At 32.9% G+C, this 12,091-nt stretch overlaps 1 protein-coding gene across 1 annotated transcript in view; it reads right to left on the bottom strand.

Moving 5' to 3' along the window:
• Positions 1-7,945, bottom strand: part of LOC140447800 (2-Hydroxyacid oxidase 1-like) — a 43,952-nt gene extending 36,007 nt beyond the window's left edge. The window contains exons 1-3 of the mRNA XM_072540669.1: positions 7,740-7,945; positions 7,255-7,406; positions 2,463-2,583 (exon numbers count right to left, since the gene is read on the bottom strand). Of these exons, the coding sequence (XP_072396770.1) occupies positions 2,463-2,583; positions 7,255-7,406; positions 7,740-7,876 (410 nt within the window). The 5' untranslated portion in view covers positions 7,877-7,945. The remainder of the gene's footprint in view (positions 1-2,462; positions 2,584-7,254; positions 7,407-7,739) is intronic.
• Positions 7,946-12,091: the final 4,146 nt, after the last annotated feature.

Genomic DNA, 12,091 nt, shown 5'->3' with positions numbered 1-12,091 from the left:
GCTATACAGTCTTCCGCTCCTCAAATTGTATCATCTATAGGTGAATTTATGGGTTCAGGTATTGTCAAACAAATATCAAGAAATTATGTAGACATCTCATTTTTCTTTTTTCCAGGTTTAAATGCAATAAAGAAGGATTTAACCGAGTTTTCGAATATACGATGAAGAAAAAAAAACATGAAATTGCATAAAAATGAAATAGCCTTCAAAGACAACAACAATTTGCTCGACAATGTGACAAATCTGTCATCACCAATGCAGTATTTCAATTATTACTTCAATGAAGAAGTTATAACTTTGTTGAAGTAACAAAACGAGCTGCCAACCCTTTCGCAATAAATTTTAAGGACATATATCATTATATCGGTATTTTGCTGTACATATCGATCTGTAAGTATCCAAACCTGAAAAGTTAGTGGAGAAAAAACGCATTTCAACCAATCCAGTCCAATATGAAGCTACTGAAATTTAAACTAATCAAAAGATATTTATGTTTTGACGATGAGAGTCGACGTGCTAGAAAAGATGAGCCTGGATATGACAAGCTTTTTCGTATCAGAAGACTGGCTGATACAATAAATGAAAGATTTGATTCCTTTTCGAAAACATCTCGTTTATGCGTAGTCTATAAAATTTTTAGTACCAGGCATCATTTGAAACAATACCTTCCAAATAAACCACATAAATGGGGAATGAAACTCTTTGTATTATGCGATTGAACCATTTGCTAGAAACCGTCCAGCAGAGACTCAACGACCTAAAATATCACGATATGATTGTAAAGGAAAAACGTACATTAAAGTAGGATGTCCACAAATAATACCAGAGTATAACAGTCACATGGGTGGCGTAGACTTAATGGATCGACTGATGGGTATTTATTACATCAGACTCAAGATTAGGAATCCAATGATTCGGACGTTTTATCATCTGATAGACATTACCGCAACAAATGCATACATTCTAGATCGTCTTGTTCATGCTGATAAATCTCCTAATAGTGATGATCCAAAGGATAAATTATACCAATCACCCCAATTTCGTGAACAGAAAGCTGCTGGTCTTGTGGTTTATAACAAAGACGTGCTATTGATCGACCATCTTCTCAGTCCGGACATCTTGGTACTAATAGTGTTGGTCAGAAAGCTAAACATCCTGTCGCCGATGTCAGATTACTACAACCATTTTCCAATATAACTTAGTAAATCAGAAAAAAGATAGATGTAAATATTGCAAAGACTCCGTAATCCAATGTGACCTATATTTGTGTTGCTCAAGGCTCAAAAAATTGTTTCTACAATTATCATTAATAATATAATTTTCTCGTCTGTTGTTTTGTTCCAATAAAAATACATTTAACGAAATATCCTTTGTTTTATTTAACTAAAAACCGTTATGTCGTCCTTGGGGACGTTTTACGTTTTTCCGTTTACATGGCAAATCAATCAATAGAGAAATTTTCGAATGCGTCTTCGAATTTCGGGTTCACAACTGCATGTGTTGTTAACTAGAGCTCCAAGATATATCATAGAGTAGAAAACCTCGCATCCCGCAATAGTTTGGGTTATAGAAAACTGTTGTTGGCGATCAATAACCACGATTTTGTTTGTTTTGTTGTAGTGGGTACGACACGTCAGAAGACATTCTGACGAAAGAATAGCAAGGCTGGTAGGGGAAGAAGTCCCAATTGGAAAAAGATTACGTAGACGACTTCAGTTTCCGTGGCCAGATAACATAGCAGGAGACCTTAAAGCTATGAGCATGAAAAATTGGATAGAGATTGCTCAACACCTAGAGGAATAAAGGCATCAAGTCGGCTAAAACCCCCGAAGGGTTATATCGCGACAGAGTAAGTAGTCTTTCATTGATGGGGGTGAGGAGTCTTTTGCTCGCATGGGATATTATTACTACTATACTGTAAATTGTTACAATCTGTCGGGGGACCTGTTTTATAGAGAATAAAAGTGAGCTTACCGCACTCATTTGGTCACTTCCCGTCCCAGATTTCGTTGCAAAATCTAAGCATTTTTTAACTCCCTACCTCTCGCATCTCTCTGAGTGTCTTAGCTATTATGCCATCTTCTTCTGCTTTTTTGAATTTATGCTTTTTTATCGCCACCTATATTTTTGATTTCAGTAAGAATTTGTAGTTTTTTTTTTTCATAATTTTTCTCCTCTTTATTATTGTCTCTGCTATGGGTAATAGCAGTGATTGAAAAGTAAAACGAAAAATTCGAAAGAGTTCGCATTAATAATAAACGGAATAAAAAATAAATGTAGATTGATGAAACAAAAGAACCATGCAAAAATAAATACTAGATAGATATAAAAACGATTACATACCAGGTAGAGTAGCATATTTTGCAAGATTATTTATTACTAATTGTAAATTTTGTTTGCTTTAACATCGTAAAAGACCAAAAATATATTCACTAAAACCGTGCTTTTACAAAATAACATACCTCTTCTGAAGAATATAAAGCTGTAACCATTTTCTTGCATTTGGACCAGCTCTTGCCACCTCGTCGATAAATGAATTAGAATGTGAACTGAGTATAAAAATTGTTTGATTTTCTTCTGCAGCTAAAAAATATATTAACAGTTCAGTGCAGAAAATAATAATAAATATTAATTTAGTCATTAATACACTGCTCAAATGAATTAGGGGTACTCCACTTTATATACTTATTTATAACTTTTTGGGCAAAATAATCTAATAAAATATCGCAAGCTTTTAAAACTACTGTTTTCTCAAAGTACATTATTAATTGTAATGAAAAATTAATGAACAATTATTAATAAACAATTATGATATTTTAACTATTTACAACCACTACAAAAAACAATGCGACAATATATAAATTTTCTTTGTAGAAAGATGTGGTTTTGATTTTGTCTCGTGTATTCTCCACCAGCAAGAATAACGTCTTGCTAGTACAGTGAGGGACAAGATCTACGCGAAATTTTAAAAACCAACCTACTGGTAATCCGATATTGATACCTATTGTAACACAAACCCCACAAACCCCCTGAGAGACATTTACAGAGTTGTACTAATCTGTATCCAACATTTAAATAAAATTATTGTGTTGAATTTCGAATTATTAATTTGTGTACTTAAATGTTTTTACCAATTGATCGAAATACTGATTATTTTTAAAGTAAACTACCTCATAATATAGTATTAGAAAAATTTACCTTCACCTTTTTTCAAAATTAAGACTGGCAAAATAAAATATTTTTTCAGTTACGAAACTAAAAATTTTCTTTTGTTGGATTTACAAGTTTTTTTATTAATTGTGATAAGTTCGTCAATGAACACTTATTATTAATATATTATACAGTGAAGTAATAAAGTAACGGATAGATGTAATTTCTTTTCACATGCGAAGCCACAAAAAGTTACCCATTGGTTTTTTTACTATTATAATTTAAATGGTATACTAGCCACTTCGGAAATTCACATTCATTTGGAATCTTCCAGTTAGAGTTAATAGTTATTCCAACTCATCGTCATTACCGTTCTCTTCATCACTCTCAGCCAAATTAATCATAATTTTCTTCAAGGCTGGGACATTTTTCATGTAATCTTTTTCAATCTTCTTTACATTTTCTATTGCATTTTGCCAGTTTTGAGCACTGATATTTTTTAACTCTGTTTTTATTAGTATGGAGGTAATCTTAAAACCATATATCCATTGTTAGTGGCTAATTTATCTGGAATATGTTCTTTAGTTACGACTTTTGCTAATTTATCTGGAATATGTCCTTTAGTTACGACTTTTGTATGAAGAACCTGGATTAGATGATCTTTGGTGTAATGATCCTCAAAATATAGGTCTTAGACTATTAAAAATTCTTGAATTTCATCCTTCCTACTCTGTTTGGTGGGAATTTTTTTAATGCATCTAGAGTGATATTGATGCATTGTCCATAACAAGCACGCTATTTTCTTTTAAATTTGGGAGTAATGTATTCTCAAACCACGAATCAAAAAGCGTCCCTTCGATGTCTTGGTGGTAGTCTAGATCGGCGGTTCTCAACCATCGTGTCGCGACACACTGGTGTTACGGAAGAACCTATCAGGTGTGTCGCGAGATTTACGTATACGCTATTTTTATTTATATTTTTTTACTTGTTATAATATACCAATCATGCATTCAACCATTTTTTTTAACTATTAGGTATATACCACGTCATACCAATCAATAAAGTGCCAATCTGTAATTGTTTCTTCTTTGTTTTTAAAATTTAACCGACATAACTTGCGTTATGAATAGTTGAGCAAAGCGAGATATCTTGTTTCTTATCTTTAAGACGGAGCAACACGTGACGTACGCCGTGCATTTTCTGCAATGAAAAATATAAAATCTAGCTACCGGTCTCGACTACTTGATGTGGACAGCGAGATAAGAGTGTGTCTGTCGACAATTCGTCCTCGGATAGATATACTTTGCAAAAGTCATCAAGGTTCTATTTCAAACTAATTTTATGTATTCTTTCTGTTTTGTTTTTTTGCTTGTTATGTTCTTACGAAATAAAAAATAATGTGTTTAATATATTCATCTGTACTTACCTACCACTAGCAAAAATTTGTACATGTAAGGGTGTCGCAAATCTGTAAGGAGTACGTTAGTGCGTCGCTGAGTAAAAAAGGTTGAGAACCGCTGGTCTAGATAACTGTCTTTAATACTTTTGGAACTCAACAATAACGCATCGCTCACCCATCCATGTTGTCCTCCGCAATGTAATATGCAAATTCGGTTGCCTCTAGAATGGGGTACATCTATTTAGCATTTTCTTGTACAGTTTGTCCAGGCTTTATCTATCGTTTCGTGAGAATCAAACCAAGTCTCGTCCAGATACTAAATTTCTCGACACTCACTGCGGTATTGTGAAATTTTTTCGATAATTCATTCCTCCATTTTATTACGGCTACTTTCTATTATGATTTGTCTCTCATTGACAGTTTTATATTTAAAAGCATTTTTAGTCAAAAATCTTCCCAAAGTCTTTCTGGAACAATCATCAACAATATGTTTTTCTTTTAAATTTGCCATGTTATTGTTTAGGTTAGGCATAACTTTAGCTGCATACATATTATATATTGTCTCACTAATAGGTTCCAAGAGGTGAGGTTGAATTTTTTAGAGCTTTCCAAATGCTTTCTTGTTGTTCTACTTTTCGAACCTGTCTTTATTAAACGGTACACTATTGCACAAGAAAATTTTTGTTAAAACCGACGTTTGCTTAATAGCTTCATATCTGGTCATTTTTTTAGAAAGTCCATCAAATACATCTAACACCATATTTTGCTCAGCTACACACAAATTCTTCCTTTGCTGAGTACTTGGCCCCGCACTTTCATCTTCATCTTCTAAATTATCCGTAGGTTCATTTTCGTCAGGTAAACGCACATCACTTTCCCATGGCACCCACATATTTTTCTTTGATAAATACTAAATATATCTCAACACTTTTTTTTCGACAAATTTTAATTATTCTACGAAAATGTACCTATCAGTACTTAGCCATTACCGGAAATATAAAATTGTTTGTAAATTTGCATTTAGGTCAACCGCAGGAATTTCTCTTAATTATTTTTAAATGTTATAAACAAAAACATAATATTTTTGATTTTCATTTTACAAAACATTTCACAAAAATATTTAATGACGATGATTTGGAATAACTTTTACTTCTTTTTGTGTATATCAATAATTAGTGTTCATTGACGAACACACAAAACAAAATGTCTACTTATTTTCGTAACTGAAAAGTATTTTATTTTGCCAGTCTTAAGTTTAGAAAAAAGATGAACGCAAGTATTTTTTTAATAGTATATTGCGAGATTGTTTACTGCTAAAAACCATTGTTCCGATCAATTTGTAAAAACATCTAGGGGTCTGTGTTACAATAGGTATCAATAGCGGATTATCAGCAGGTTGGTCTTTAAAATTTCGCATAGATCTTGTCCCTCGATAGTATTCAACTCGAGACTAACGGGAAGCCAATCCATTGTTTGCGTACCTGCGTCTGCGAGACTGATTATACCAAAACTTATACAGCTACCATCAAAACTTTGGACCTCTTATACAACAGCATAAGAATATTGTTTACTATCTTTAATATAAATTAACCACAATTTCAATTGAAAATTCGTTTATTTTACATTTCGATTTCCACTTTGTAAATCATTATTTTGAGAACGATTTCCGAAATGTAAATCAAAATGTTGTTAAAAACTAAAACTGTGGTTAATTTTCATTAAAGATGGTGAAGATGACGAAGATAAAACAAGAATAACGTCTCAAAAAAATCCACAAGAATACTCGAAACACATTATGGAATACCGAAGTTCTGATGGATAAAGAGACAGAGCAGAAATTTTAAAAGACATACAGATAGCGCTAACACAGACAGAAGATTATAATTAACATAGACTCTGCTTGCAGAAACATAAAATTAACTTTGACAAGCGAATCAGATGAAATACTAGACCACAAAAAGAGAACAGCAAAAAATGGTTCGATGATGATTGCCTAAAATCCATAAAAGAAATAAATATGGCTAGAAGAGACACACTACAAAATCTCTCGCACAACAACACTGGAAGGTATAAACAGACTAGAACAGAGACAAGAAAACTAATGAAAAGGAAAAAGAAAGACTACCAGAAACAAATAATCAGAAATATAGGAGAAAATAGGAAAAAACAACCAAGTAAGACAATTCTTTAAAGGAGTTTCAGAGTATGCAGGATTAGACTGTGAACAGCGATATAAGAACTTGGCTTTCCAAAAAACTAGTCAACTTAATACTGTGAGATGGACAACAAAATTCTGAGATATTTGAAATAAACAATGGACTAAAACAGGGGATGTACTTTCACCACAACTCTTCAACTTAGCTAAACACATAATCAGAAGTACAAATATCGAAAAACCGACTAAAGTATTTCATCTAGAAGGACCAAACTTACTGTTGGCATTTGCCGACGATATCGATCTAATAGAAAATACTAGATTAAGGATGCATGAAGCTTTCATCGGGTTAGAGAAATAAACAGAGAAGATGGGGCTCGTAAATAAATGAAAGTATAAGTGTACTATATACCGTTACTGTTTGTGAACGATCATCACAACTTGTAAGATGAAATCTTGACTTGTGAAAGTATATTTTGTGATATATCGTGTGATATGTGTGAACGGTGTCACACATAGCTTTTTAGTAATTTTTTTTTAATAAACCTACCCTTGACGCTGCCGCATTCACCATCAGAATGAGCAAGTTTGTGAAAAGCAACGGGTGAAATCCCTATTGGTATAGATACAGGTTTTCCTAAAACATTTGTGGACAAATTCCTAATATCAACTTTTTTCATATATCTTGGTCTAATTCGGTATCTGGAACAAAAAAAAATTAAGCTGAATATTATATTCTAAATATTGGATAAAATAATGTAATTTTATATAAAACGTAGTGCTAGCAGTGAAATGTAAACGTGGCGATGTAAACAGTGTGTGCAAAATTCCACACAAACAGTAATGACTGATTAACTGCTCCAACGGGATTCTACTTTAAATAGTCAGGTAAACATTTTTGAGTTGAGCTGTAATTCTTTTTTGAGTAAAGTTTTGAGTATTATCCTAATAATTACGGTTAAAAGGAGAAGCAATTTATTAAACAAGAACAATTGAAAACAATAATTGATTAAAATAGAAATACAATATAAATACCTGGAAAAACTTGTTCTATTCCACTTTAAAGTACGCTCTCGTCCTGCTCCGCTTTGAAAAAATTCGTAAATAATTTTCGGAAGCTTCTCTTGGGCATATTTTTCATAATCATCAATACAGACTAGTGTAGACTTCATATTATGTAAAAACTGAAATTAAGAATGTGTCTGCTAGCTTCCTAAATATTTACTAACATTTTTGATATCTCCATACACGTAATTTATAAAAACAATATAAAAATCAATTAGCAACTAAGTTTTGTTTGTGTAGGTAAAATTATTTGTGTTTAAATTGTTTGAAGAAACTAAAATTTTTAAATAAATTTCATAATATCTATTTGATTTATGTAATATGTTTGGATACATTGTTAGTACCTTTTATATAGAATCTTAATTAATTTAACATTTAAAATTACTATTAAAAATTTTATAAATATTTTTCAGCAATGTATCAGGCATATTCATTAAGTATTCAAAATATATTTTACAAACATAAAGATACTCCAGTCGTCAGAGACGAAAATGCCACTGAACCTCTAAAAATCATAGGAAAAAGCTGAATTTTACCGCAAATATTAATTTTGAGACCCCAAAAAAAGTGCAAAAAAGTTTACCACTTTTCCCCCGGGCTTCCCCCTAAAACCCACCTCGCAGGGGGGTAAAAACGCAAAAAAAGAATCGATTTGTAGCTGAGATCATTTTAAATAAAAATCTATATAAGCATTTTTTATGTAGAAGCAACCGTTCTCTTAAAGTGCATCCACATTATGCCATGCCGTGCCGATCGGCAAAACCAATTGGTGTCGCTGGTCCACACAATATTTGTAGTGTGTACGTAGCAGTTGTACAGTGCTGCGTGTCAATAATGAGTTCATAAGAGGACGATATGATTCTTGCGGCTGCAGCTGTTGTAATAATTGCCTCCACTTCATATAAACGTCCCAAGAGGTTTTGGGTTCGCCCAAGCCTCAGAAGTCGTAATATGTACAGTGCCACGGATCTTATGAAAGATTTCTGACGACGTAGATGAATTAAATTTGGAATATAGATGTGACGCAGGATTCAGAAATTTTGTTCGAATGACCAAAACAGATTACCAAACATTGTTAGATTTGATTGGACCTGTTATTTCAAAAAAAGATACGTCATTTAGAACAGCAATTCCTGCCTCTGAATGACTTGCAGTTACGCTACGTTTTTTTGTTTCTACTTCTTGTGAATCTTCTTCCTTTCGTTTTCGTTTACCCTGAAACAAAATATTAATTTCTAAACTAATCCATTTTTTTGCTTTGCAATTTATAGTTCGTTCGTCTGTTTATGGTATGTAATTTTTATTTTCTGATGACTAAAACTAACGAAAATTGGTACTTTATAGCCAAGCAGTTCAACGACAAATGGAATTTTCCATATTGTGTAGGAGCTATGGACGGAAAACATATATCCCTAAAAGCTCCTATAAATTCAGGAACCGATTTTTTCAACTACAAGAGCTTCTTTAGAATTGTCTTGCACTGATTCCTCACTGGGACATGGGACATTTGGATCAAAAGATATCGAATTTTTACCGTCAAGCTAATACAAATTTTATTGAACATTGATTTTGCGCGCGTAACTGACATGCAAAATCGACGGTCTCTTCAAGCGTTATTTCTAAGTGAACGGTTCATTCTACACAAAAAATGCTTATACACATTTTTGTTTAAAATTATTTCAGCTACATTTTTTATTTGAAACATTTTTTCCTACGGTGTACAGATTCTTGGTAAATCGATTTTTTTGTGTTTTTATCCCGTTTTTTATTTTAAAGGGAAGCCCTGTGGTAAAAGTGGTGAACGTTTTGTATCTTTTTTGGAGTTCCAAAATAATATACTCTGCAAAATTCAGCTTGTTCATATAATTTTTAGGGGTCTAAACTCTCTGACGACTGGACTAAGACATTCACACATATACCTTAGTTTACATGGGGGCAGAATATAGAACAGACCACTATCTTGTAAAGGCCCTAAATTTATTTCCCATTAGCGATATATTCTGAGAATCAAGTAGAACCATATTATCGAGTAATTTGTGAGAAAAGGTACAATATAAACAGTCTAAAAGATGAGTCGACAGCATTTCACTACAAAATGAGATTAAAGTTAAAGCTTAATAATCTCGCTTATTTGTCTGCCCTAAATACGAGAACAAGTGAGAAAACAAATACTAGATCGAAGGAATACCTACCAAAAAATGTTGAAAGTCGAAAATATTACACAAGCTGCTGTAAAGATGTCAAAAATCAGTGCTGAAGGGAAAAAATGTGAAAAACATGGGAAAGTAAGTGTAAAGAAATAAAACAAAGCATAGGCTTTAAAAGAGCAAGCGAAGCATGGAGAACAATAAAATCACTAAGAACGGATAGAAAGAAAAAAGTTTATATCAGCTTAATACCATTAAAAGATTGAAAAGATTATTATCAAAATCTATTGAGTGAAGATCGTCCATAATTTAATTCTAAATATAATGACCAGTCTGTTCTTTCAGAGACATCTTTTATACAAGAAAATTCAATAACACCAAAAGAAGTAAAGAAGTCCTAATAACACTGAAAAATGGACAAGCTCTGGGCGCACAGGTCTCCCCAATGAACTTTGTAAGAATGGATCGAACTCTCTACTGCAATCACCCGCTTTTTTGTTTAATAATTAAACAAGCAAACGGTTCTTATTGCTTATTAAGAGGCAAAAAACTACCACCATAATGGAAAAGTCTTTGTATTAAAAAGCCATAAAAAAGGCCACAAAAACGTAGCAGCAAATATAGAAGTTTAAGTATAAAAAACTCTGTTGCTAGACTTTACAGATTTTACAATTCTGTTACGAGATTATAAAAGAAAGAATAGAGAATCAAGTTTCGCGCAGGAAGGTCTTGTATCGACAACTAGTTTTGCCTAAAACAGCTTTTAGAAAAAGACCAACCAGAAACTTAAAAACTCTTCAGTAAATTGTGGTCTGTAATGAAACAGAATGGTGTAAGCGGTTTATATTCAAACTTTTAAAAATATTTATACTGTAATTAGCAGAAAGATGAGTTCGAAATAGCGACCGAGGCATTCTAGAACATATACGACGAAGCAGGCGTTCGGAATAGTGGCCTTGGCAGTGTAGACCATAAGGCGTAGTAAAGAATAGAGATCGATTAATCGAGATGATTCTAGAATAAATAAATAAATAAATCTTCTTCTTAAGGTGCCTTCTCCATTACTGAAGATTGGCTACAACTACAGCAAATGGCTCTCTACCTTGAGCTGTTCTTAGTATCGAATGTGTGTCCATGCGTGTCCAGTCTCTTACATTCTTCAACCAGGAGCATTTTCTTCTTCCTGGACCTATTCTTCCTTCCACTTTCCCTTCCATTATAAGTCGTAACAAGTTTTATTTTTCTCCTCTGAAAATATGTGTTCTGTTGTTCTGTGCTTTCTGAAGCACAGAAGCACAGAACCGTGAAGAGTGGCGAAAAATGGGAGAGACCTATGTCCAGCAGTGGACAGAAGACGTTGCGTGATGATGATGATGAAAATATGTGTTAATAAATAGTTTATATAAATTAGGACCGCTCAGTTTATTTAAAATCGTTACAGTGGTGTCACGTGTGTGATATAATTTATTAATTTAAAAATAAATGAAACAGTGACTTTTGAAAAGAATTTTGAACTTTTAAAAAGTATTGTTTGTCGGGAACATCCGCGTAGTTCGGTAGTGGGTTTTGTAAGAAAGAACATTTTAAAAGTACGTGTGTGCCTAACCAAAGATGCTCATAGAACAACTAGAAAAACGGAAGTGGGTCCAAGAGCCTTCAAAAATAGCTAAGGGATATTCTCAACAAGAATGGAGATGACCCAAAGACATTCCAATTTCAGCCAGCAGAAGAAGCAGTTTTAACAAAAATAATAATAGATTCGAAAATGTTTCTCAAATGATTAAAAAAACTTCTCAAATTATTAAAGAAGCAGCTAGACAAAATAAGAAATTCAAAATTGTGTCTAGAAGATTCGACGAGACTTCTCCAATAATTAAAGAAGTATGTAGACGGAGCAATGAGAAATTTAAAGATGTTTCTAGAGCATTCGATAAGATAGTAAGATACAGAAAAATGTAGACGATGTAGAAGAGAAGATCAAACAATTAGAGAGCGTGATAACCAATACGGAAGTGCTACCACCAATTAATGTAGTAATTCTAGATCCCGTAGTGAAAGAAGAATCATAGAGAGGCAAAACGACTCATCATATGAGATTCAAATTGACATTATTTGATGGAAAGTCTTCTTGGTTAGACATTTTGAAGCTATTGCGACGGCCAATCAATAGACCGA

This window comes from Diabrotica undecimpunctata, chromosome 1 (assembly GCF_040954645.1).
Source record: "Diabrotica undecimpunctata isolate CICGRU chromosome 1, icDiaUnde3, whole genome shotgun sequence".
In the NCBI taxonomy this organism is placed as follows: Eukaryota; Metazoa; Arthropoda; class Insecta; order Coleoptera; family Chrysomelidae; genus Diabrotica; species Diabrotica undecimpunctata.
Note: the sequence above shows the minus strand (reverse complement) of the source record. Positions and strands in the feature narration are given on the sequence as shown.